The sequence below is a fragment of the Erinaceus europaeus genome, chromosome 11 (genome assembly GCF_950295315.1).
Source record: "Erinaceus europaeus chromosome 11, mEriEur2.1, whole genome shotgun sequence".
NCBI lineage: Eukaryota > Metazoa > Chordata > Mammalia > Eulipotyphla > Erinaceidae > Erinaceus > Erinaceus europaeus.
This window is the reverse complement of record NC_080172.1, coordinates 115,226,500-115,254,148: the sequence shown is the minus strand read 5'-3', so window position 1 is coordinate 115,254,148 and position 27,649 is coordinate 115,226,500. Positions and strand designations below refer to the sequence as shown.

The window sequence follows — 27,649 nt, the reverse complement described above, 5'->3', positions numbered from 1 at the left end:
GGTCAAGCGCACACATTTCAGTGCACAAAGACCCGGGTTCAAGTCCCCGGTCCCCACCTGCAGGGGGGAAAGTTGTCTCTTTGTCTCTATTTCCCACTCCCCTCTCAATTTCTGGTTGTCTCTATCCAATAAATAACTAAAATTAATATTTTTTTTCAAAAAGACTATACTGTCAACCATTAAATCCCTCCCAATAAAATAAAATAATAAGTAAAAAATTCAAAGTAGTCTGGGTTGGTTCCCACTTGAGAGGTTCTCTGGCGGCGTGGCTTTCGTCAGGTCACTTGTCCCCTCTGAACCTCTTTCCTCTGCTCCCCAAGCACACCCTGGGCTCTTGTCATATGCCAGGCTTTGGGGAGCTGAGGGCCCACAAGGCACAGAGTCTGAACCCTCATCTGGCAGCTAGTCTGGTCTTCAGACCTTGTCTGTAGTTAGAGTGAGAGGGCAAGACGTCCCAGATGAAGCTTGCAAAGTGTAACTCTTGATGGGGATTTCTTTTCTTGTCCCATTTTTTATTTGTGATTCAAATCGGGTTACAAGAGTCTAAGGTGACCGTGCCTACGTCCACACCACACCCACCACCAGAGCTCTGTGTCCCCACCCTCCCGCCTCCCAAAGTTCTCACAGAGTCAGAGAAACAGTTTGCTTGGTTCTGGTTTCTTTTGCGAGTTTATGTAAGTCAGATGTCTAGATTCCACACATGAGTGAAACTATCTGGTAGCTGTCTTTCATCTCTTGGCTTATCTCTCTAAGCCTAATCACCTCAAAAAATTTTATTTATTTTATTAATATTTTTATTTGTTATTCATTGTTCGGATAAATTTTATTTTAATTATTTATTTATGAAAGAGAGAGAGACACACAGAGAAAGCAGAACACTGCTCACCTCCAGCTTCTGGTGGTGCTAAGGATTAAACCTGGGACCTCAGGTATGAGAGATTTTTACATAACCATTATGCTCTTTCTCCAGCCTGATGGAGAAAAAAATCATTTTCCTTCTTCCTTCTGGAAACCTTGGAGATGCATCCCTTCTTCCAAGGGACACAGACCCCAGCTGTGGAAGTAGGACCTCCCCCCACCCCCGGCCAAGGGTGCAACACAGTTCCCAGAATGTCCTTGGCCTGTACTGCTGGCGTGAGCCCTGGCAAAGGCATCTGGGGGTGAGGGGGATGAGGTCGGGGCCCCAGCATTCCAAGAACCCTGGCGCCTTCCCAGTGCAGCCGAGAGAAGTGGGGGGTGGTGGTGGTGGGGGGAGTCTAGAGGACAAAGGTGCTCTGTGAGCCCCTCCAGCCACCCCTACACACCCACCCAGTACGGGCACAGGTGTGGGATGGAAACTCCTCCGACGAGTCGGGACACCCTTTTCCTGGGGCGGGGCTCGCAGGAGGGGCTGGGGAAAAGGGCAGCTGAGGTACTGCCAGCTTCCCACTGGGCTGATGTTTACACCCAGGTGATGAGCTGGCTCTTGGCTTGGAGGCCTGTTCACCTGGACAGGTGTGCCAGGAGCAGCTGGCTGGGGACCACTGCGCTCCAAGCAGCAGGCAACACTCTGGGTGAACCTAGGCACCAGAAGGAATCGAGAGCCGGAGGAAGACGTGGGCACTTGCTTAGAACCAGATGCCTAGCATAGTGATCACGCACAAAACCTTTCATGCCTGAGGCTCTGAGGTCCCAGGCTCACTCCCCAGCACCACCGTCAAGCAGAGCTGAGCAGTGTGCTCTGGTAACAAACCAAACAAAACGAAACACCAGATGCCTGGTCCCCTCTGTCTGACTCTGCATCTGGATCTGGGAAGCCACCTTCCCTCTGTATAAGAGAGGCCGCCGCGGCTTGAAGGCTCCCTGTCAGGAGGACAGATGCCCTGGAAAAGGGGCTGGTGACCACGGGGCTCACTAGTGGCTTCTGTCTGTCGGGTGGAAGGCAGGCAGTGAGGACACAGGCTGTAGCTTGGGTGGGGAAGGGCTGAGGACCCAAGAGAATCTTGCAACTCAAGGAACAAGACTAGAACCACAAACGGATGCTTTGGGAACACTGACCTATCTCCTGTCTTCTGCCGGAGAGAAGGGAGCAATGGCCTGCGAGGCTGGACCCCCCTCTCCTTTCTTTCTTTCTTTTTCTTTTTCTTTTTTTTTGCCTCCAGGGTTGTTGCTGGAGCCTGGTGCTGGCAGTACAGACCCACTGCTCCTGGTGGTCATTTTTTCTATTTTACTGGACAGGACAGAGAAAAATTGAGAGAGGAGGGGGAGACAGAGAGGGGGAGAGACACCTGCAGCCCTGCTTCACCGCTTCACCTGCTCCCTGCTGCAGGTGGGGAGTGGGGACTTGAACCCAGGTCCTTTCACGGGTCCTGCACTTAGTACTAGGTGCGCTTAACTGGGTGCACCACTGCCTGACCCCCTGGGTCCCCTCTCCTTCACACCGAGTGAAGGGTGTGTGGACCCTGTCCAACACACCGCAGCCCACTTCCCTAGCATGGCCACACAGAGCGTCTAGGTGTGAGAGTCAGGTGGGTCAGCTTGCAGAGGCATCGTGGGCAAGTCTCTGCACCATCTCTGAGCCTTGGGACCACCCCGTCCCCCGCCATGTCATGGATGGGCATCTGCCTGTCTGGGCTCTGCTGAGAGCAGCCCACAGGGGCAGCGGACGCACCCCCCCGCCAGCCGCACCCTCATACACAGGGTCTGCCTTCTTCCTCTTCACCTAGGGCTGCACCAATACATCTCACACACTAGGGAACTAGAACTCAGAAACTCCAGGAGAGTCTCCAGCCAAGGCGGGAGCTGTCCACAGGGGAAGGGGTGGTGGTGGTGACTGCCAGGGACAGCAGAACCCTGGTGTCTGGCGTCAGGGCCTGCATGACCGCTGGTTTGCTCAGGACGATGCTGAGTAAGCCTTGCTTTCAGCTGGTCCCACCGCAGGGAATTTTCAGCACCCACGGCCTCTTCCTCCCTCTCAAGTCTCACTTCCTTATGCGACAGGTCTCGGCTGTACAGCTGCCTTTCTCATGCCACTGACTGACAGATGATTCCCCTGGCTGAGGTTCTGGCCCGACTCACCATCCCTAGCTCTCGGGGCCACCTCCGGCCACTCAGGGCTGCACCCAGGACCTCCTGCTCCCTACTGAAAAGAAAGAGGATACGGAGATCTGGTGGTAGGAATTGTGTGGAGTTGCACCCCTCTTATCCTATAGTTTTGTCAGTGTTTCCTTCATATACATAATTAAAAAATTAAAAAAAAATTATTTATTTATTGTTGCCCTTTTTTATTGTTGTACTTATTATTGTTGTTGATGTCGTTGTTGGATAGGACAGAGAGAAATGGAGAGAGGAGAGGAAGACAGAGAGGGGGAGAGAAAGACAGACACCTGCAGACCTGCTTCACCGCCTGTGAACCAACTCCCCTGCAGGTGGGGAGCCGGGGACTCGAACCAGGATCCTTCCGCTGATCCTTGTGCTTTGTGCCATGTGTGCTCTACCGCCCGACTCCCTATAAATAAAAATTTTAAAAAAAGAGAGAGAAAAGACGGGAAAGAGAGAAGTGGCGCATCTGAACACACACATTGGCATACTCAAGGACCCAGGGGTTCAAGCCTGCAGGTGTAAGCTTCATGAGTGAAGCAGGTCTGCAGCTATCTTTCATTCTCCCTCTTTGTCTTTCCTTCACCTCACAATTTCTCATGGTCTCTATCAAATAGATAGATACGTGGTAAAAATGGCTGCAAGAGTGGTGGATTCATCATGGAAGGTGCCAAGCCCCGTTGAAAACCCTGGTGGTGACAAATAAATAAAGTTCATCTATGGGCATTAACCCCCTTGGGACCAAACTGTGCGTGGGCAGAGCCGTGCCCTTCCCGGTGAAGCCTCCGCAAAGCAGAGCTGACAGGCAGGTTGGCAGCCATCAGATCACCTCTGGGTGCCGGCTGTGCCCATTGGCCCTGGGCCTCCCTGTGGCAGCTCCTGCCCGGCAGCCTCAGGTCAGGGGAGCAGTGATCCAGCAGGTCTGGGGCACAGGCCTGTGGCACCTCCCAGCACCGTCCCCAGACAAGGCTGCAGCTGGGCCTGCTTCTTCCTTCCTAGGAAGGGAGGTCTCCACCCGTGCCCACCCCCTCGCCCTGCCCAGGCGGCCCCTAGCAGGCTGTTTTCCTGGCCTGGCTCAGCCTCTGGGGCTTGCCGGTCACGTAGCCGATCTGGTTCCTCCTCTGGGTGGCTCAGGCTGCTGAGCACAGCGGTTTCCTGCTGGTGAGAGCACAATGGAGCCTGCCCCAAGGGACCCACCCTGGGGAGGCACCGGCCCAGGCCGAGTCTCTGCTGCGCTGTGTGACCTAGGACAGAACCCACGCCCTCTCGGAGCCTTAGAACCCCCCGGTGAGAAGTGAGGGGGTGGGACAAGGTCATGTGAGGTCACCTTTGAATAAGGATAAAAGAGCGGACTTTCCTTTTTAAAAAAAAAAAAAATACTGGGTTTATATACTTCTTTTTAAAGTATATCTTTTAAAATTATCTTTATTTATTTGACAGAGACAGCCAGTTGAGAAGAAGAGGGAGGGAGATAGACAGACAGAGAGACACCTGCAGCCCTGCTTCACCACTTGCAAAGCTTACCCCCTGCAGGTGGGGACTGGGGGCTTGAACCCTGGTCCTTGTACACTGTAACATGTGCGCTCAAGCCAGTGTGCCACCACCCGGCCCCAGAGCAATCTTTCTTTGAGCAAGAAGTACCTGCAGGGGCAGCACCTCACAGCCCCACCGTCACCGAAAGGTCAGGACGGACCGGGGCTAACTTACTTGGCCACCGTCAGCTCTGCCTTTAGATTGTCTAAATCCCAGAGTTTGTTCCTGTCTCCCTTCAGAGGGGCTGATGGTGAGGGGCAGAGAGAACACAGACTGAGTGTTGACATGGACTGGGGGGGAGCCAGCACTCTGGAAGCACAGATGGCGTGACAAGCCTCAGCCAGTCTTTCCAGACCAGGGACTTAGGGACCTACCTCTTGTTAATGTTCGGGCTACCGAGCCTTGCTCCTGCCTCTTGCCTACCAAACCGGCCTCAGCCTCCAGGTTCAGGCCAGGCTGGGACCCAGCACCTAAGCCTGAGCCTCGTCTCTGGGTGAAATTTCCTCTGGGCAGACTTCTGAGATCTCCCTGCCAGATGCTAAGGCTCTGGTGGAAGTCACCGTCCCCAGCACTCCGGGCCGCCTCCAGCTTCACCTCCAGCTTAGACTTGCACCCAGGGCCACCTGCTCCCTGCTCAGCCACTCTTGCATCTGTGCAGGTGTGTTCTCAAAAAGAAAAAACGAAAAGGGGAGTCGGGCGGTAGCGCCGCGGGTTAAGCGCATGTGCCACAAAGCGCAGGGACCGGCATAAGGATCCCGGTTCGAGCCCCCGGCTCCCCACCTGCAGGGGAGTCGCTTCCCAGGCGGTGAAGCAGGTCTGCAGGTGTCTGTCTTCCTCTCCCCCTCTCTGTCTTCCCCTCCTCTCTCCATGTCTCTCTGTCCTATCCAACAATGACAACAACAATAATAACTACAACGACAACAACAACAAAAAACCAAGGGCAACTGAAGGGAATAAATAAATATTAAAAAGAAAGAGCAGGATCCCCAGCCAGGGAGACAGTGGGAGCTCACAGGACTTGCATGCAAGGGCCCAGGTTTGATTCCCCAGCACCACCAAAAGCCACAGTTATGTGGTGCTCAGGTTAAAAAAAGGGGGGTGGTGGCAGGGCACCTCGAGGCCTGTGCTGGGTGTCGTCTTGGGCAGCTGAGGTAGAACATTCGGGCACTTGCCTCTCTGGGCCTCAGTTTCCTCATCTGTCTAGTGATCTTCAATATAACCCCCAGGAGGCTAGGGAGAAGGCAGGTAGAGCACAGGGCTTGTGAGTTTGAGACCCCAGGCTCCATCCGTGCAGTGCGCTGATACAATGGAACAATTAATTAAAAAAGCAATCTCCAGCAGCACGAGAGGGGGAGCCCTCGGTAGAGCACAAACATTAGGGTTCGCAAAGACCCTGGTTCAAGCCCCCGGTCCCCACCTGCAGGGGTAGGCTTCACAAGTGGTGAAGATATAGTGCAAGGGTTTCTCCTTTACCACTCTATCTCATTCTTTCTTTCTTTTCATATTTATTTATTATTGGATAGACAGAGAGAAATTGAGAGAAGGGGGAGACAGAGAGGGAGAGAGACAGAGAGACACCTGCAGCCCTGTTTCACCGCTGGTGAAGTTTTCCCCCTGCAGGTGGGGACCAGGGGCTTGAACCCGGGGCCTTGCATCACCGTAATATGAGCGCTTAACCAGGGGCGCCACCGTCTGGCCCCTCTTTAATGCTCTGTCCGAAAAGCAAAAAGAAGGTGGAAGAGGAAAAGGAGAAGGAGGAAGAGGAGGAAGAGGTAGAGAAAGAAGTGAGAAAATGGCTTCTGGGAGTGCTGGCTCTGTGGAGGCACCTAGCCCCAGAGATAAACCTGGTGAGGAAAACAAACCAACAAACCCTTCACTTCCTAGGCTGGTGGACGTCAGGACCCTCTCCCAATGAGGGGCAGAATCCTGATTCCTGGTTTGTTTGTTTGGCCCAAACACACCAACCCCGGAGCCAACTCAAATCGGCCTTCCCATCTCAAAGTCTTGACTGCGGACCGAGGAGATAGTATAATGATTCTATAAAGGATTTTCATGCCTGAAATTCTAAGGTCACAGATTCAATCCCCAGCGCCACTATGAGCCAGAGCTGAAAGATCTCTCTTTCTCTCTCTTTAATCTTCATTTATTTTATTGGACAGAGAGCCAGAAATTGAGAGGGAAGAGGGTGATAAAGAGACAGAGAGACAAAGGCAACATTGCTTCACCACTCGCAAAGCTTTCCCCCGCAGGTAGGAACTAGGGGCTTGAACCTGGGTCCTTGCACATTGTCACATGTGCACTCAGCCAGGTGCACCACCGCCAGGCCCTGTTTCCCTCTCTCTTTTTGAAAGATTGTATTTATTTACTCGTAAAGAAGACAGAGAGAGAGAGAGAGAGAGAGAGAGAGAACCAGACATCACTCTGGTACATGTGCTCCTGGGGATTGAACTTAGGACCTCATGCTTGAGATTTCAGTGCTTCATCCACTGTGCCACCTCCCATTTTTAAAAACATATTTATTTATTTATTTATTTTCCCTTTTGTTGCCCTTGTTTTATTCTTGTAGTTATTGATGTCATCGTTGTTGGATAGGACAGAGAGAAATGGAGAGAAGAGGGGAGATAGAGAGGGGGAGAGAAAGACAGACACCTGCAGACCTGCTTCACTGCTGGGGGCTCGAACCGCGATCCTTATGCCGGTCCTTACGCTTTGTGCCATGTGCGCTTAACCTGCTGCGCTACCGCCCGACCCTTTTTTTTTTTTTTTTTTACCAGAGCACTGCTTAGCTCTGGCTTACAGGAACTGAACCTGGGGCCTTGGAGCCTCAGGCCTGAGAGTCTCTTTGCTTCATCACTATACTATCTCCCCCATCCTCTCTCTTTCTTTCTCAATGTATCTTTCTCTCATCAAATTGAAATAATGATAGTCGTGATAAATAAATGAGTCAAAGTCTGGTTGTGAGGGCTCCCCGCTGGACCCAGGGAGCAGGGCCTGGGTGTCTAGTGGGCTGTGGGGGCACAGGGCTCTGGCATCTGGTGCCTAACGAGTACCCCAAAGATTGAGGTGCCCACCGTTCCTGCCACTGGCACAGAAGCACCTGGCACCTGGATCCTAGGGGCCCTTCTGCCAACTCCACCCTGATCTGATTTCTGGCTGCCCCCATTTCCGGGGGGGACACTTTCCCAGAGTGTTGATTTCTCCCATTCACCCCACCCAGTCCTGGGGCTGGGAAGGCAGCAGTGGGCAGGGAGGGGCTGGGCAGGGCTGGGCAGGGCTGGGCAGGGGACACCAGCTGGGCTGTGTTTGTTTTGGGGTTTTTCTCTTCAGCTAGTTTTCTGAACAAAAGGTCTGAGTGATTGTGAAGCCATTCCCAGAGCCACATAGCACTTGGGTGGGGGCAGGATTCTAGTAGAAGATGATATAATAGAAGCCTCGGAGAGGCTGTATATAGATATTAAGATTTAGGGGATATATATATATATATATATTTGTTTATGGGAATCAGGCGGTAGCACAGCAGGTTAAGCACAGGTGGCACAAAGTGCAAGGACCGGCGTAAGGATCCCGGTTCAAGCCCTGGCTCCCCATCTGCAGGTGTCTGTCTTTCTCTCCCCTTCTCTGTCTTCCCCTCCTCTCTCCATTTCTCTCTGTCCTATCCAACAACAATGACAACAATAATAACTACAACAATAAAACAAGGACAACAAAAGGGAATACATAAAATAAAATATTTTTTAAAAAGATTTGTTTACTTAGGGGATATATATATCAATATATAGGGGATATATATATTAAGATAGGGGATATATATATATATTAAGATTTTTTTATATATATATTAAGGGGATATATTAAGATTAGTTTACTTAGGGGATATATATATATTAAGATTTACATATTTGTTAAGGGGATATATATATTAAGATATATATTAAGATTTAGGGGATATATATTAAGATTTGTTTATATATATATTAAGGGGATATATATTAAGATTTGTTTATTTAGGGGATATATATATTAAGATTTATATAAATGTTAAGGGGATATATAAATGAAGATATATATATTAAGATTTAGGGGATATACATACACATATATATGAAGATCTGTTTATCAGCATGAGAGAGAGAACCCGAGAATTACTCTGGCACCTGCAATGCTCAGGGTCTAACTCGGATCCTCATGCTTTCAATTCCAGAGCTCTAGCCACTGAACCACCACCCAGGCTGCTAAGGAATATATTTTTAGTGTGTGTGTGTATATTATTAATTTTGGAGGGGTGTTACCCTTATTTATTGGATAGAGACAGCCAGAAATCAAGAGGGAAGGGGGAGATAAAGAGGAAGAGAGAAACGGAGACCCCTGGAGTCCTGCTTTACCACTCTTGAACCTTTCCCACTGCAGGTGGGGACTGGGGCTTGAACCTGGGTCCTTGTGCACTGTGATGTGTGAGCATTTAACCTAGTGCACCACCTCCTGGCCCCTCTTTTAAAAAATTTTTTAACTATTGTATTTGATAAAACAGAGAGAAATTGAGAGGGGGGAGATAGAGAGGGAGAGAGACAGAGAGACACCAGCAGCCCTGATTCACCACTTGTAAAGCTTTTTCCCTGCAGGTAGGGACCGGGGGCTTGAACCTGGGACCTTGTGAATATGTACACTTAAACAGGTGCCCCTCAGGGAGGCAGGAGGTGGCGCAGCGGGTTAAGAGCAGGTGGCACAAAGCGCAGGGACCGGCATCAGGATCCTGGTTCAAGCCCCTCGGCTCCCCACCTGCAGGGGAGTCGCTTCCCAGGCGGTGAAGCAGGTCTGCAGGTGTCTGTCTTTCTCTCCCCCTCTCTGTCTTCCCCTCCTCTCTCCATTTCTTCTCTGTCCTATCCAACAACAATGACAGCAATAACAACAATAATAACAACAACAATGATAAACAAGGGCAACAAAAGGGGAAAAAAATAAAGTTAAACAAAAAAAACCAAAAAATAGGTCCCCCACCATATGATTCCTTTCCTTCCTTCCTTTCCCTTTTTCTCTCTCTCTTTCACTCTCTCTTTCTTTTTAGATTTTATTTATTTATTAATGAGAAAGATAGGAGGGGAGAAAGAACCAGACATCATCTGGTACATGTGTTGCTGGGGATTGAACTCAGGACCTCATGCTTGAGAGCCCTCTGCTTTATCCACTGTGTCACCTCCCAGACCACTCCTTCCTTCTTCCTTCCTCCCTTCCTCCCTCCCTCCTTTCCTTCCTTCCTTTCTTTTTTTCTTTCTTTCCCCAAAGCAGTGCTCTGCTCTGGCTTATGGTGGTGTCGGGGGTTGAACCGGAGACTTTGGAGCCCCAGGCGCGAGGCTATTCCTGCCCAGTGCCCTCCACAGCTGCACCTTTGAGTCAAGACGTGTTGTCTCTGTCTCCCCACCACACTCCAGGCCCAGGAGAGTCCCATTCACGCTCAGCCACGTCCACATACACTCTTGGCACACAGGAGGGTGACTGTCCCCATCCTGCGAGATGCACTAATTCCCGCTCAGGCTCCCTCAGGACTTCCCCGCGGTGCCCCCTGCTGGTCACATCAGTCCCTGCCCTGAGGGCACCCCAGCCTCAGCCCCTGCCTGATCCCCATCACCCTAATAACCCCCTGGACTTATAGAATTCCTTTCTTCCACCCAGCTCAAAGCACATTCCCACCTGTGATCTCCCTGGCCTGGGACCAGCCCCGGGACCGTGGGAGGGCCGGCACGTCTCCCCCGACTTGTCAGAGACCATCCAAGGCCTGGAGAGGGCCGGGCAAGCCCCGGTGTGCCGCTGGCAAAGCCAGCAGTGAGTGTCCAGGTCTGTTCCTCCAACCCTCTGGGTTACAGATGCACAAAGCGAGGCCCAGAAGGGAGCACACGTGTCCTGGGGAAACCCTGGGATGGAGCCCCGGGTGTCCTAAACCCCATGGGGGCTTTCCACGGCATTAAGATCCCTCCCTGACTACAGCTCCATGGGACAAAGCCAAGTCATGAACCCCAAGGAGTCTCTGCTGCTTCCCGTGTAATAGGAGCAGGACAGCCAGCTCTGCCTGCAGCCCACTCCCAACACACACCAGGGAACTGGGAGGGGGAGCGTGGAAGTCCATGCTCAGGACGCTGTGAAGGCTGTGAGGCCAGGTGACGGCAGCTTAAAGGGCAGCAAGTGGCCCAAGCTAAAGATCTCAGCAGAGGGCCGGGTGGTGGTATACCTGGTTGAGCGCACGTGTTACAAAGCGCAAGGACCCAGGTTCGAGCCCCGGTCCCCACCTGCAGGGGGAAAGCTTTGTGAGGGGTGAAACAGGGCTGCAGGAGTCTCTCTGCCTGTCTACCCCCCCCTCAATTTCTGGCTGTCTCTATCCAATAAATAAAGATAATAACTATTTTTTTTAATACTAAAAAAAAGATTTCAGCAAGACCTTCATCCCTGCCTGGTACACGCAGGAGGACACTCCAGTCCAAGTATTTTTTTTATTATTATCTTTATTTACTTATTGGATAGAGACAACCAGAAATCAAGAGGGAAGGGGGTGATAGAGAGGGAGAGAGACAGAGAGACACCTGCAGCCCTGCTTCAACACTCGCAAAGCTTTCCCCCTGCAGGTGGGGACCGGGGGCTTGAACCTGGGTCCTGCACACTGTAACATGTGCGCTCAACCAGGTGCATTACCACTTAGCCCCCAGTCCAAGTTATTTTTAAAAAAATCTTTTATTTATTTATTTATCAGAGGGATAGGAAGAGAGAAAGAGAGAGAGAAAACCAGACATCACTCTGATGCATGTGCTGTCAGGGATCAAACTCAGGAATTCATGCTTGAGAGTCCAATGCTTTATCCACCACCTCCTGGACCACCCCCCAGTCTAACTCTTTAAAAAAAAAAAAGATGCATTTCTTTATTTACGAGAGAAGGTCAGGGAACCAGAGCACCACTCTGGCACATGCAATGCCAGGGGTCAGACTTGGATCTCCGTGCTTTGGGGTCCGGTGCTTGGTTTGTTTACATTGCCACCAGGGTTACTGCCGGGGCTGGGTGCCCTCATGACAAATCCACCACTTCCGGTGGCCAATTTTCCCCCTTTCACTTTCTACCTTCTTTGCTAGGCTAGAGAGAAATGGAGAGGGCTGGGGACATAGAGAGGAACTGGGAGCTTGAACCTAGGTCCTTGCTTATGGTAAAGTGCACATCCAACCAGATGTGCCAACACCCAAACCCGCGGGCTTACGGTTTTATCCATCGAGCCACCTCCTGGGTTGCTCTAGATCAAAGCAGGGCCTGCAGAAGGAGAGAGAGATCAGAGCCCTGCCCTGAGGGTTCAGTCCCTGGGCCTTACGCAGGAGCACCCTGCACTCTGCACTCTCTCCACTGAGCTACCCCCCATGTCACCCCAATGTGTTTTGTTTTTTGTTTTTGCCTCCAGGGTTATCGCTGGGGCTCGGTACCTGCACTACGAACCCACTGCCCCAGGATGCCTTTTTTCCCTCATTTTTGTTGCCCTTGTTGTTGTTAATGTTGTTATTGCTGTCCTTGTTGTTGGATAGGACAGAGAGAAATGGAGAGAGGAGGGGAAGACAGAGAGGGGGAGAGAAAGACAGACACCTGCAGACCTGCTTCACCGATTGTGAAGCGACTCCCCTGCAGGTGGGGAGCCGGGGGCTCGAACCAGTTTTCTTATACCGGTCCTTGTGCTTTGCGCCATGTGTGTTTAACGTGCTGCGCTACCGCCCGGTCCCCATGTTTTGCTTTTATACACCAAAGCACCACTCAGTTCTGGCTGATGGTGGTGTTGGGGATTGAACCTGGGACTTTGAGACTCAGGCATGAGAGACTCTTTGTAGAACTATTATGCTGTCTCCCCCACCCTCCAATGACTTGCTCATGTCTGTCTTCTCGGTTTGATATTGCTATGTTTTCTTTAGAGGCCAAGAGAGCAAAATACTTCCAGTTTTGAAGACCACATAATTTCTGACAAAATTACACAACTCCGACATGGCAAGGGGGAAACAGCCATTGACGACAGGTAAACACATTGGCACAGATATGTCCTAACAAAACTTTACGTATGAGGGTGGGAGTGCACAGCTGGTTAAGAGCACACACCACTATTCATGGGTCGAGGGAGACAGCATACTGGTTCTGCAAAGAGACTTTCATGCCCAAGGCTCCAGCGTCCCAGGTTCTGTCCCCAGCACCACCATAAGCCAGAGCTGAGCATTGCTCTGGTGAACAAAGACTTTATTTTTTTGAAATCTGACCAAGGGCCACATTTGGCCAAGGGTCACAGTTTTTTTGATACCTAATCTGACCTCCGAGACAGACAGGACTTGTCCAGTTGCTCTGGTCATCGTTTGGACAAATGACACATAGCTGAGTGATCAGCTTAGTGCATGAATAAGGAACGACTTTGTGGTGAGACTCCCAGCCCCTGTGTGATGGGAGACCAAGGGAAGACATCCAGAGGCAGGCGTGAGGGAGTGCTCCCAGGCTTGGAAACCACCACCCCCCCCCCGCCCCCTGAGGCTGAGGTGGAGAACAGTGCTGAGGGCAGAAGGGTCGCCCAGCATGGCCACAGCCCAGACACACTTGCCTGGACACAGACTGTGTTAAACAGGACAGCACCGGAGTGGGTCTTGGCTCAGCACAGGCAGGAGAGGCCTCAGTTGACACAACCGTCCCTGTTGCTGTCATTAACCCAGACACTGGGAACTGCCTTCCCCCTTTCTCCTGGCAATGGCCCTACCTGGGTCAACGAGGCTGTCCCCCCACTGAGGACCAGCCCAAGGTGACCATGAGAATGTCTGTTCATGGAGCACCGAGGGGGTTTCTGTCCTAGTGCTGGGGACAGTGCACCGCCCACCAGCAGGCTAGCAGCTTGACTCTGTCAGATTGGGAGTTTATCTCTCCCTCTCCCTCTCCCTCTCCCTCTCCCTCTCTCCCCCTCACCTCCATCTAGTCCAGCCAGATGTTGGGGAGGGACTTTGTTCCGACATTCCACTCCAGCTGGAAGCTAAAGACTTGTTTATTAGAGAGAGAGAGAAAAGGAAGCAGGAATAGACCTACCCCATGACCCTGCAATTCCTTTCCTGTATCCTAAGGAACCAAACACACCCATCCAGAAAGATGTGTGTATAGCTATGTTCATAGCAGCACGATTTGTAACAGCCAAAACCTGGAAGCAACCCAGGTGTCCAACAACAGATGAATGGCTGAGCAAGTTGTGGTCTAGATACACAATGGAATACTACTCAGCTAGTAAAAACGGTGACTTCACCTTCTTTACCTCATCTTGGATGGAGCTTGAAGGAATCCTGTGAAGTGAGATCAGCCAGAAAGAGAAGGATGAAGATGGGATGATCCCACTCATATACAGAAGCTGAAAAATAACAGAAGGGGAAACACTAGGCAGAACTGGGACTGGAGCTGGTGTATTGCACCAAAGTCAAGGACTCTGGGGGTGGGGAAGGGTTCAGGTCCTGGAACCTGATGGCAGAGGAGGACCTAGTGGGGGGGTCAGAGTGTTATATGTGGGAAACTGAGACATGTGACACATGGACCAACTACTGGATTTTACTGTTGATTTTAAACTATTAATCCCCCCAATAAAGAAGAGGAAGAGGAGGAGGAAACGAAGAAGGAGAAGAAGGTGAAAGAACCAGGATACCACTCTGGTATGTTCGATCCTGGGGATTAAACTTGGGACCTCATGCTTTAGAGCCGGTGCCTTCCTCACCCACTCTGCCACCCTCCAAGGTCAAGGAGCAAGGGCTCATTTGGACATTAAGGGCCCAGATCCAGCTGGATCATTTTCTGGGCACCAGTCTCCATGCTTGAACAGTGGTGGTGGGGATTGTTGTGCTCAGAAGTTCGAGTCCCGATCTCACGCAAAGAAGACCCAGAATCACATGCAATAGCAAGAGCCTTTATTGGGAAGCTTAAGCAAAGGGAGGGTCTGCGACCTCGATCCCTTCTCGTCCCACCTTTTTCTAGTTATCACAGGGTGGGCACAGGTGGAAACATCCACACGAAACAAGGGACAACTGGCCTTGGGCCAACAGCTGTTCTCAATATTTGGGGCCCCTCCAAGCCCACAGGGATGGGTCAGGACCAGTGGCCTGAGATCAGGAGCTGTGTGGCCTATGTGTGTGCTTCAGAGCTCAACAAGATGATGACAACCGTCTGTTTTTGTAACTTATGCACATTTTCTTTCTTTTTAAAGCTTTTATTTATCTTAATAGAGACAGAGAGAAATAGAGAGGAGAGAGGAAGATAGAGGAGAGAGACCTGCGACACTGCTTCACTGCTCCCAAGCCTGCTCCCCTTTCAGGTGGGGACTGGGAGCTTGAACCCAGATCCTTGTCCTTTGTAACATGTGCGCTGAGCCATGTTGCCACCACCCTGCCCTGAGATGACAGCTTAAAAAGAAAAAAGTGGGAGTGGGGCAGTAGCACAGCGGGTTAAGCGCACGTGGCACAAAGCGCAAGAACCGGTGTAAGGATCCCGGTTCAAGCCCCTGGCTCCCCACCTGCAGGGGAGTCGCTTCCCAGGCGGTGAAGCAGGTCTGCAGGTGTCTGTCTCTCTCTCCCCCTCTCTGTCTTCCCCTCCTCTCTCCATTTCTCTCTGTCCTATCCAACAACGATGACATCAACAACAACAACAAAACAACAAGGGCAACAAAAGGGAATAAATAAATAAATACATTTTTCTAAAAGAAAAAAGTTAGTTAATAACAATAGAGGGGGCAGAGAGAAGCAAACACCATTCTGGCCCAAGCAGCACTGAGGATCGAACTTGGGGCTTCATGCTTTTAAGTCTAGCCTGCTAGCTACTGTGCCGCCTCTCGGGCTGTGTGAGACAGTGACTCAGAACTAAAATAAAGCCGTCCTTCTTGGGAGTAGATACAGCCCATGTCAAAGCACGGGGCTTGGTGACCAGAACAGGGGAAGGCTTTGATACCCTCCCCACCTGTGGACACCTTGCAGGAGGCATGATGAAATAAAAAGCCCTATCTTAGACTGCCCTCTGGTGGCCATCTTCTGTATGACATCCTAGCTGGGAGCCCTTCTCTGTACCAGCCGGTGTTCCTAGACTCTAGAGTTGGGGCGCCAGTCTCTGAACCCTGAGAAAGGAATCCTGTTGTGAACAGTCATGGTGCGCCCGGCTTGGGCCAGGTGTGTCTGAGAGGACTCAGTTGGCCTATTTACCTACCGGGCTGGCAGTTTCCCCAGGGTAGGGCCTGGCCTCCACCATGGTCCCTTCTGTCAAACAGGGAGACCCCGTGCATGCTCCCCTACCCGAATGGGTTCCCATTCTCTGTCCTCTGCCCCACCTAGTCCTGCTTGTTGCCTGGGGCGGTGGAGGGGCTCTGGCCTGTCTCCTCACTTCAGCAAGAAGAATCCTGGAGTTCTGCATTCTGAGGCCATCTTGTCACCTTTTTTTCTTTTTTTATTTAAGAAAGGAGACATTACCAAAACCACAGAATAAGAGGGGTACAACTCCACACAATTCCCACATCCCCCTCTCCATATCCCATCCCCTCCCCTGATAGCCTTCCCATTCTCTTATTCCTCTGGGAGCATGGATCCAGGGTCGTTGTGGGATGCAGAAGGTGGAAGGTCTGTCTGGCTTCTGTAATTGCTTCCCCGCTGAACATGGGTGTTGACAGGTGGATCCATACTCCCAGCCTGCCTCTCTCTTTCCCTAGTGAGGCAGGGCTCTGGGGAAGCGGAGCTCCAGGACACATTGGTAGGGTCGTCTGTCCAGGGAAGTCTGGTCGGCATCTTGCTGGCAACCGGAACCTGGTGGCTGAAAAGAGAGTTAACATAAAAAGCCAAACAAATTGTTGATCAATCATGGACCTAAAGACTGGAATAGTGCAGATGAAGTTTCTTTCTCAGGCTTCCTAAAAAGGCCGCAAATCCTGGCTCTTGGAAGCTCCGGGCTGAACTGGATTCCTGAGAAATGAGGAAATGTATTGTGGTCTCCTTCGGAACTGGAACCCAGCATGGGTGATCGGGAGGACTCTGTTCAGCAGGTGATAAAAGACTGTGTGAGGGAGTCGGGCTGTAGCGCAGCGGGTTAAGTGCAGGTGGCGCAAAGCACAAGGACCGGCATAAAGATCCCGGTTCGAACCCTGGCTCCCCACCTGCAGGGGAGTCGCTTCACAGGCGGTGAAGCAGGTCTGCAGGTGTCTGTCTTTCTCTCCCCCTCTCTGTCTTCCCCTCCTCTCTCCATTTCTCTCTGTCCTATCCAACAACGACGACAACAACAATAATAACTACAACAATAAAACAACAAGGGCAACAAAAGGGAATAAAAAAAAAGACTGTGTGTGCGGGGTGGGGGTGGGGGGTCAGATGGCGGCCACCAGGTAGAGTATTAACCAGTTGGTTACCTTAGGTTTGACCCCCTTGGTCCCTACCTGCAGGAGGAAAACTGCATGAGGAGCAGAGCAATGCTTTAGATGTCTCTCTCCTTACCTACTTCTCCCTGTGTCTCTCTGTCTCTCACCCTTTATCAAAAAGGAGAGAGAGAGGAAGGAAATGAAAAAATGGCCACCAGGAGACAATGCAGTCACGTGGGCATTGAACCTTAGCAGTAGTGATGACGGGGAAAGAAAGAGGGCGGGGTAGATAGCACAGTGGTTCTGCAAAGAGACTCTCATGCCTGAGGCTCCAAAGTCTCAGGTTTGATCCCCTGCACCACCATTCATAAACCAGAGTTGAGTGGTGCTCTGGTAACAAAACAGAAAAGAAAGAAAGAGAGAGAAGAGGTTTTGCATTCATCTGTCTTGGGGTGAAGACCAGATCCTACAGTGATCTCCTGCAGGATCTACTCCAGCCACTTTCTCTCTCTCTCTCTCTCCCTCCCTCCCTCCCTCCCTCCATGGTCCAGCCACAGTGACCCTTTTTTCCTCCTAGGTCTCAGCCCTTTCCTCTCTCCTCCCTCGCCTATCCCGCTTGCTCTGTCGAGCCATGTTTCAGTCACCTTCAGATGACGACTCAGTCACTGGCGCTTCTCCTTTGGTACTGGGTTCATGGCCCCTGGCCCCACCATGCTACTCTCCCTCCCCAGTAGGGAAGGGTCTTCTCTGTCTCACTCAGCACCATGCAGTCCTTAGCACATAGTAGGAGCTCAGTGAGCACTGGGAGAATGGAAAGCTAGACAGGTTCTGGTCCTCACTGCTTTAAAAAGATTTATTTAGTTAGTTTTTTGCTATATTTATTTGATAGAGACAGCCAGGTATCAAGAGGGAAGGGAGAAATGGGAAGAGAGACAGAGAGACACCTGGACACCACTCATGCAGCTTTCCCCCTGTAGGTGGGTACTTGAACCCAGGTCCTTGAGCAATGTAACGTGTGTGCTCAACCAGGTGCACCACCGCCCGCACCCCCCCATCACCACTTTCTGGAGGTGTGACCTTGGGTAAGTCTCACTCTTGCATGAAGCCAGCCAGTGGCTCCTTGGCTCTGGGCACAAGAGTCCAACCTTGGTCTGTCTGGGTTCCAGTTTTCTCTCTCTCTTCTCTCCGTCTCCCCCTAGACAAGCAGCCTTGGAGGGGATGATTGCAGCCTAGAGGTGGGCAGAGTGACCCCCAAGTCTCAGCTTCTCCCACGGACCCCCTGGAAGCTTTGTGTGCCAGCCCTGCCCTGCCCTCTGTGTTCCCCAGAACCCCTGCCTGCACCCCTGCCTGCTGACACCTCTACTGCAGGGCCCTGCCGGGCTAGCGTGAGGGTGTTTCTTCCTGGGCACGTGCTCTCTGGGTCGGAGAGAACTCGACCGGAGCCAGACTGGGCTGCCGCTTTCTCAGCAACGCAGGAGAGGGACCAGGAGCTCGTGGCGGAGCGGGAACGCAATGTCTCTTTATTGATCAGAGACAACACTTTTATATATTTAGAACCGGAAGTGGCAAGTCGGAAAAGGAAATGGCTGGGAAAGGGGGTGGAGAAAAGGAAAGAGCTGGGAAGGTAGAAAGCTCCCGTAGCAACGGTGGCTAGGGTTTTAACTGGCGGGATTAATGTGCCCTGCGGGCGAGGCTGGAAGGAAGGCAGAAGGCAGAAGGAAGATAGATCAGGCGAAACAATGATTATGTAAATAGGCCATAGTGTCAGCAATGCAGGATGGAGCAGGGGGGCTGCCTGACAGGGCGCCCGTCACCCCACATGATGCTTGGCAGAAGCACAATGCCTGGTACATCACTGCACCACTGTGGACCCAACTCTAGCTCTCTCTGGGCATGCATGCTGCCCCCCCCCCCCGGCCCCCAGAACTGCCTGGGCAGGGCTGAGTGTGACTCACTGCTGTCACGGTGCCCGTTGATGGATCTCTCTCTAGTCAAACCCTGTAGCATCTGGTCTCCAAGCTCCAGTGTCCAGTTCAGGGCTGGCACTCAGGGCCGGGGAAGGTCTGCCACTGGATATGAGCAAACGGGGCAGGACACAGGAGTGGGGGTTGTGCCTGCCTGCCGGCCCCCAATCACGATGGGATGCAGGGCATGAAGGGCATGGCCTTGGCGCTCTCTTCCTAGGCACACTCTCCCGCCAGGTCTCCCATGGGTGGGTGCTATAAGGAGGGCCCCGGGACAGGGTGGTAGGAAGCACCCACAGGGCAGCAGGTTGCCCACACATCTTAAGTGTGCCAAGGTGGGCAAGGTGAGTGTTAGTGTGCGGAGGGACTGTCCCTGCCCCTGCCCCTGCCCCCAGGACCCAGTTTCAGTACCAGGGTCAGGCCGACAGGGTGGAGCCCTGGGTTCTAGATCCCATTCTGCTGTCAATTGCTGTCTGACCTTGGAGAGACCTCCATCCCTCTCTGAGCCCTGGTTTGTACACCGTGGGGATTGAGTCATCATTAGAGGGAGCCAGCAGGGACATTAGAGGCTGGGGGCCTGGGGCTGCTGCACCCCCACCCCGGTCCTATCTCTGAGCCGGTGGGCCTGGGGCCCTTACACACCTGTTCCTGTCTAGGGCTGAAGAGCACAAAGAGACGTCCGATATCTTCCCTCCTGTGAGCTGCTCTGTCCTCCATGCAGGGTCTCCCCCGCCCCCACCCTCCCGTCCTTTCCGTCTCCAGACTTGCCAGGCTGCCAGTTGGGAGCCTCACAGCTGCAGTGGGCACCTTGTGCCATGGTGAGTCAGAGCCCTTCCTCCCAGCTGGAGCCAGCCACTCCACCACAGGATGAGGAGGAAGGACACAGTCCTGTGACGCTCAGGGCAGGACCCAGGCTTGGCTGCAAGCAGACCCACGTCTCCTCCTGCACCCAAGGGCAGGCCCACACTCCTGGCACGTGGCCAGGCACCATGCTGATCAGGACAGATGGTCTCTTCATACCCCCCCATACCCCCCAAGGCATACTTGGTGGGGGCAGAGCAGGAGAGGGAGGGGGACAGTGGGCACACATGGGACTCAGCACAGCACTGAGTCCAGGACTAGGACAAATACATAGTGCCACACGTGTATTCACAATCACACTTACTTATTATCACCCTTGAGTTTCTATCATTACTATCATTTTATTATTATCATTATTACTTTTACCAGAGCACTGCTCAGCTCTGGCTTATGTTGGGACAGGGAATGAACTTGGGACTGGAGAGTCTTTTTGCATAACCATTATGCTATCTCCCCCACCCTTATTATTATTATTTTCTTCACCAGAGCACTGCTCAGCTTTGGTTTATGGCAGTGCTGGAAACTGAACCTGGGATCTTGGAGCCTAAGGTACAAAAATGAAATTTTGGGGGAGCCGAGCAGTGGAGCACTTGGTTAAGCACACACATTACAATCAATGCACGAAGACCCAGGTTCAAGCCCCCACTCCCCACCTACAGAGTGAAAGTTTTGCAAGTTGTGAAGCAGGGCTGCAGGTGTCTCTGTCTCTCTCTCTATCCCTCTTCCCTCTAAATTTCTCTCTGTCTTACCAGATAAATAAAAAAACTTTAAGTCTTTCCCCCCCCCAATTTTTTGTTGCCCTTATTTTTGTTATTGTTGCCATTGATATTGTTGGATAGGACAGAGAGAAATGGAGAGAGGAGGGGAGAGAAAGACAGACACCTGCAGACCTGCTTCACCACCTGTGAAGCGACTCCCCTGCAGGTGGGGAGCTGGGGGTTTGAACCAGGATCCTTATGCCGGTCCTTGTGCTTTGGGCCATGTGCGCTTAACCCGCTGCGCTACCACCCAACCCCCCCCCCAATTTAAGTCTTTAAAACAAAAATTTAAAAAGAAAGTCTTTTGTATAACCACTGTGATATTCCACCAGCCTTTAGCTCTCAGTTCAAAACCTACCATGGGCTAACTCTGGAGGTGACACTGTGGGTACAGCATTGAACTTTCAAGTATGAGGTCCCAGGTTTAATCTCCAGCATCACATGTGCCAGAGAGATGCTTTGGTTCTCTCTCTCCGATTAATAAAAAAATGTGTTGGGGCTGGTGGATGGCACAACAGGCTGAGAGCTCACATTATTACCGTGTGTAAGGACTCTGGTTCAAGCCCCGGCTCCCCACCTGCAGGGACACTTCACAAGTGGTGAAGCAGGTCTGTAGGGTTCAATTTTTAACTCTCCCTCTCTATCTCCCTTCCCCCTCTCAATTTATTTCTGTCCTATCAACTATAATAGAAAGGAAAAAGAAAAAAAATAATAAAATGGGGAAAAATGGCCACTGGGAGTGGTAGACTCAGTGTTGGCACTGAGCCTCAGCGATAACCCTGGTAGCAAGGTAAAAATTATAGAAAAATCAATCAATCTGAGGGGCCAGGTGGTGGTGCACCTGGTTGAGCACACATATTACAATGCACAAGGATCCCGGATCGAGCCCCCAGTCCCCACCTGCAGGGGAAAGCTTTGCGAGTGGTGAAGCAGGGCTGCAGGTGTCTCTCTGTCTCTCTCCCTCTCTATCGCCCTCTTGATTTCTCGCTGTCTCTATCCAGTAAATAAAGAAAATAAAAAATAAAAAAGAAGGCTTAAAAAAAAAAAGAAAGAAAAGGCAATCAGTCTGTTTGCAAACCCACAGCTGCTGCAGCGAATGTTAGTGCTGCCTTTCTGCCCTTCTCTCCCACATCCCCTCATCTCTTCCCTGCTGCTCTCAGCTCCCCTTACGGCAGCCCCAGGAGCTGAGATCCACCCCAGATCACAGCCCAGGGAGCGGAGGCTGAGGGAGGTGAGGCGACTTGCCTGAGCGCGCATTCACCGCAGGTCTGCCCCCCAGACGGCACTCCAGAAAGGCTGCTGGTCCTGGGGTCAGAGAAAAAGACGGGCAGCCACCCCAAGCCCTCGCAGTCCCTGCACACCCTGAGCCTCCATTTTCTTCCTTTAAAAAAAAATAGGGTATTTATATACTTACTTATTTTAGCAGAGCGCTGCTCAGCTCTGGCTTATGGTGGTGCAGGGGACTGAACCTGGGATCTTAGAGCCTCAGGCTTGAAAGTCTTTGCATAAACTTTATGCTATCTGTCCCGCCTGAGCCTCCATTTTCTTTTCTTTTTTAAAAATTATTATTTATTTATTCCCTTTTGTTGCCCTTGTTTGATTGTTGTAGCCATTATTGTTGTTGTTATTGTTGGATAGGACGGAGAGAAATGGAGAGAGGAGGGGAAGACAGAGAGAGAGGGGAGAGAAAGACAGACACCTGCAGACCTGCTTCACCGCCTGGGAAGCGACTCCCCTGCAGGTGGGGAGCCGGGGGCTCGAACTGGGATCCTTATGCCGGTCCTTGTGCTTTGCGCCACCTGCGCTTAACCCGCTGCGCCACCGCCCGACTCCTGAGTCTCCATTTTCTTTTCTTTTTATTATCTCTACTTATTTATTGGATAGAGACAGCCAGGAATCAAGAGGAAGGGAGAAGCAGGGTGAATGAGAGACACCAGCAGCCCTGCTTCACTGGCAAAGCTTTCTTCCTGCAGGTGGGGACTGGGGGCTTGTCGGGGTCCTTGCGCACTGTGACTGACACGTGCGCTCAGCCAGGTGCGCCGCCACCCAGCCTTGAGCCTCTATTTTCCTTTTCTCTTTTCTTTTCTTTTCTTTTCTTTTCTTTTCTTTTCTTTTCTTTTCTTTTCCTTTCCTTCCCTTCCCTTCCCTTCCCTTCCCTTCCCTTCCCTTCCCTTCCCTTCCCTTCCCTTTCCTTTCCTTTCCTTTCCTTTCCTTTTCTTTCCTCCAGGGTTATCACTGAGGCTTGGTGCCTGCACCATGAATCCACTGCTGCTGGCAGCCCTTTTTTTTTTTTTTTTTTTTTTTTTTTTTTTTTACCAAGACAGAGAAACTGAGAGGGGAGGGAAGATAGAGAGGGGGAAAGAGAGACACCTGCAGACCTGCTTCACTGCTTGCAAAGTGACACCCCTACCCCACCCCCACCCCCCCACCTCCGCAGGTGAGGAGCTGGGGGCTCAAACCGAGATCCTTACACTGGGCCTTGCCCTTAGTACTATATGTACTTAACCCGGTGGGCCACTGCCCAGCCCCTGAGCCTCCATTTTCTTATCTGTGAACTGGGGGATGAAAACTTGGAGGCAGGGGGTCAGCTAGTGGCGCACCTGCTTGAGTACACGTTACAATGCACAAGAACTCGGGTTTGAGCCCATGGTCCCCCACCTGCAGGGAGAAAGCTTTGCGAGTGGTGAAGCAGGGCTGCAGGTGTCTCTCTCTCTCTCCCCTTACCCTTTCAGTTTCTGGCTGTCTCTATACAATATAAATAATATAATTTAAAAATTAATTTCCTGGGAGCCGGGCGGTAGTGCAGTGGGTGGCGCATGTGGCGCAAAGCGCAAGAACTGGCCTAAGGATCCTGGTTTGAGCCCCTGGCTCCCCACCTGCAGGGGAATCACTTCACAGGAGCTGAAGCAGGTCTGCAGGTGTCTGTCTTTCTCTCCCCCTGTCTTCCCTTCCTCTCTCCACTTCTCTCTGTCCTATCCAACAACGACAATGTCAGTAACAGCAACAATAATAATTACAACAATAAAACAACAAGGGTGACAAAAGGGAATAAATAAATATTTTTTTAAAAAGAAAAAATAATAATTTCCTGGGACCAGGTGGTGGTGTACCTGGTTAAGCACTCACATTACAGTGTGCAAGGACCCAGGTTCAAGCCCCTGGTCCCCACTGCAAGAGGGAATCTTCACAGGGGTGAAGCAGGGCTACAGGTGTCTCTCACCCTCTCTATCTCATGCCCTCTCTATTTCTCTCTGTCTCTATCCAATAATAAGTAAATAAATAAAAATTTCCTTAAAAAAAGAAATTTCATTTTAAAATAACTTGTTATTGCACCAAAGTGAAAGACTCTGGTGGGGGGGGGGTTCTGGTCCTGGAACACAGAGGAGGACTTAGTGAGGGTTGAATTGTTATGTGAGAAACTGGGAAATGTTATGCATGTACAAACTATTGTTTTTTTGTCTGGTTTTTTTTTTTTTTTTTTTTTTTTTTGCTTCCAGGGTTATTGCTGGAGCTCGGTACCTGCACTACAAATCCACTGCTCCTGGAGACCGTTTTTCCCATTTTGTTGCCCTTGTTGCACTTGTAGTTGTTATTGTTGTCATAGCTGTTGTTGTTGGATAGGACAGAGAGAAATCAAGAGAGGAAGACAGAGAGGAAGAGAAAGACAGATACCTGCAGACCTGCTTCACCACCTGTGAAGCGACTCCCCTGCAGGTGGGGAACGTGGGGCTCGAACCGGGATCTTTACGCCGCGCTTTGCGCCACGTGCGCTTAACTGCTGCGCTACTGCCCAGCTCCCTGAAACTATTGTGTTTTTTAAAAATTTTTATTTATAAAAATGAAACATTGACAAAAACCACAGGATAAGTCCAAACTATTGTGTTTTACTGTCGACTGCAAACCATTCATCCCCCAATAAAGAAATTAAAAAAAAATAATAATAATTTGAAGCCCAGCCTCTTGGAGACCAGGGAGGGGGATGGGAGGAGGCCAGGGCACTGCTCCTTCTCCAGCCTCCCCAAGACCACCTGCAGGTCCTGCCCAGCCCTCCCCACTCCCCGACTGTCCCCCTCCCAGCCCCCAGCCCCCAGCGCGGACAGTGACAACAGGTGCACCAAGGAGCCGCGGGTGCGGGGCGGGGCTCTGGGTGCAGGCGGGGCGCTGGCGGGAGGCGGCGGTGAGAAGCGAGCGGGAGGCGGCGGGAGCCGCGGAGCAGCGCAGCCAGACCCCTGCCCCTGCCCGCAGCCCCTGCCCGCAGCCTCTGCCCGCTACCCCTGCCCCTGCCCGCAGCCTCTGCCCGCAGCCTCTGCCCGCTACCCCTGCCCCTGCCCGCAGCCTCTGCCCGCAGCCTCTGCCCGCTACCCCTGCCCCTGCCCGCAACCTCTGCCCGTAGCTTCTGCCCGCTACCCCTGCCCCTGCCCGCAGCCTCTGCCCGTAGCTTCTGCCCGCTACCCCTGCCCTGCCCGCAGCCCCTGCCCGCTACCCGCTGCCTCTGCCCGCAGCCCGCTGCCCCTGCCCGCTGCCCGCTACCTGCTGCCTCTGCCCGCTACCCCAGCCCCTGCCCGCAGCCCCTGCCCACTACCCGCTGCCCCTGCCCCTGCCCGCTGCCCGCGCGGGAGGCCCCGGCCCGCAGAGACATGAGCGCCCGTCCGCCCAACGCACCCAAGGCGCTGCAGCCCGGCCCCGCGGCCCCGTGATGGGCTCCTGCGTGTCTCGAGGTGAGTGGGGGCCGGGGCCGGGGCCGATGTGCGGGGGCCGGGGGCGATGTGCGGGGAGGTCAGAGGCCCAGTCCCGGTGCCCAGAACGCACCCGCGTCTCCTGGGTCGCTCCAAGGAAACCGGGGTGCGCGGCCCTCGCCCTTCCTGGAGCGCCCCCCCTCCAGCAGAGCCCTGGGGGTCGCGGTGCGTGGGTGGGGGCGCAGAGCTTGTGAGACTGGGGTGCAGGAGGTGGGGACGCGGGGTGCCGCTGGGGAGGGCACTTCCCTGGTGCCACACCCCAGCAGGTGGCATGAAGCTGGGTCTGGGGCTGCAGCAGGCCTGGGGGGGCGTGTGTGTGAGTGTGTGTGTGTGTGTGTGTGAGTGTGTGTGTGTGTCTGAGCGTGTGTGTGTGTGTGCGACTGTGTGCGTGCGTGTGTGTGCCTGAGCGTGTGTGTATGTGTGTATGCGTGTGTGCGTGTGTGCGCGCCCATGTGTGTGCGAGTGTGTGTGCGCATGTGTGTGTGTAAGTGTGTGTGCGTGTGTGTATGCGTGTGTGCGTGCACGTGTGTGTATGTGTGTGCTCGTGTGTGTATGCGTGTGTGTGTGCACGGGTGCGTGTACGTGTGTATGCCTGTGTGTGCATGCACGTGTGTGTGTATGTGTGTGTGCGTGTATGTGTATGTTCGGGGGGATCTGGGTAACCCTAGGGAAACAAGCCGACTGTCCTTCCCACGCCCACCCCCAACACAGGCCTTGCTAGCTGAACGCCATCCCCCACCCCCAGTCTCTTATTTCCCTTGCCACTGTCTACACCCCTGAAGCCCACTGGAAGAAGGGCTCCCAGGCGGTGAACAGGTTGTAAAGAAGGGCCCCCTGCCCCCACTCTCATGGCTAACTCATCCCCGCCCCCACCCCCACCCTTGGTCTGGGGACAGGAAGGGACAGAGGCAGCTGTGTCCCCAGGAACCCCAGTGCCTTGCTCTCTGTGTGTGAGTTTTACCCGTGATCCTGGCCAGCTGTCTCCCAGACTGCTTCCCCTGTAACACTGTCACCACCCCCAGGGGCTACTGCAGGGGCTGAAGTGAGCTGCTCAGGGGGTGGGGGTGGGGGCGGTAACACCTGTGGGGGGGAGATCCGAGGGACAGCCTGATCCTTGGAACCCTCTGGGCCATCAGTGTTCTTTTATTTTCTTTTTTTCTTTCTTTTTTCTTTTTTTTTTTTTGTGCCTCCAGGGTTTATCGCTGGGGCTCTGTGCCAGCACTATGAATCCACTGCTCCTGGAGGCTATTTTTCCCATTTTTTTTTTTGCCCTTGTTGTGGCTGTTATTGTTATTGTTGTTATAGCTGTTGCTGTTGTTGGACAGGACAGAGAGAAATAGAGAGAGGAGGGGAAGACAGAGAGGAGGAGAGAAAGACAGACACCTGCAGACCTGCTTCACTGCTTGTGAAGCGACCCCCTTGCAGGTGGGGAGCCAGAGGCTCAAATCAGGATCCTTATGCCGGTCCTTGCATTTTGGGCCATGTGCACTTAACCCGCTGTGCTACTGCCCAGTCCCTTCCCCCCTCTTTTTAACCAGCGCCCTGCTCAGTTCTGGATAATGGTGGTGTGGGGGATTGAATTTGGGACCTTGGAGCCTCAGGCATGACAAGTCTGTTTGCATAATCATTATGCTGACTCCCCTACCCTTCACTTTTCTTTTTTATTATTTATTTATTTTGCCTTCAGGGTTATTTCTGGGGCTTGGTGCACCAGGAATCCATTGCTCCTGGAGGCCTTTCCCCCCCCCCCCCCGTTTTGTTGTCCTTGTTGCACTTGTTGTTATTGCTATTGTTGCCACTGATGTGGTTGTTGGATAGGACAGAGAGAAATGGAGGAGGGGAAGACAGGGAAAGAAAGACAGACACCTGCAGACCTGCTTCATCACCTGAGAAGTGACTCCCCTGCAGGTGGGGAGCCGGGGGCTCGAACCGAACCTGGATCCTTACGCCTGTCCTTGTGCTTTGCGCCACATGCGCTTAACCCGCTGTGCTACCGCTGTACCCCTTTCCTTTTTTAAATTTATTTTATTTTATTTTATTTATGAGAAAGATAGAAGGAGAGAGAGAAAGAGCCAGACATCACTCTGATACATGTGCCACCAGGGTTTGAACTCAGGATTCATGCTTGAGAGTCTAATGCCTTATTCACTGCGCCACCTCCCGGACCACAGTAAAAAAAAAAAAAAAAAAAAATATATATATATATATATATATATATATATATATATATATATTACTGGATAAAGATAGAGAAACTGGGAGGGGCGGGGAGAGAGACAGAGACACACCTGCATCTCTGCTTCACCACTTGTGAAGTTTTTCCTCCTGCAGGTGAAGACTAGGGGCTTGAACCTGAGGCCTTGTGCACTGTG

General features: G+C 52.2%; 1 protein-coding gene and 1 long non-coding RNA gene across 3 annotated transcripts in view; both read left to right on the top strand.

Moving 5' to 3' along the window:
* The window catches only part of LOC132541449 (uncharacterized), a 226,473-nt gene that overhangs the window by 114,457 nt on the left and 84,367 nt on the right, over nucleotides 1-27,649 (top strand). The window lies entirely within an intron of this gene.
* FAM131C (family with sequence similarity 131 member C) overlaps nucleotides 25,113-27,649 on the top strand; it is a 39,661-nt gene continuing 37,124 nt past the window's right edge. Inside the window, exon 1 of one of the 2 annotated variants that reach the window (XM_016188436.2) lies at nucleotides 25,113-25,259. In XM_016188436.2, the coding sequence (XP_016043922.2) occupies nucleotides 25,238-25,259 (22 nt within the window). In that variant the 5' untranslated portion in view covers nucleotides 25,113-25,237. Of the gene's footprint in view, nucleotides 25,260-26,000; nucleotides 26,094-27,649 lie in introns of those variants that run through there. The other variant, XM_060202334.1, reaches the window with a different exon arrangement.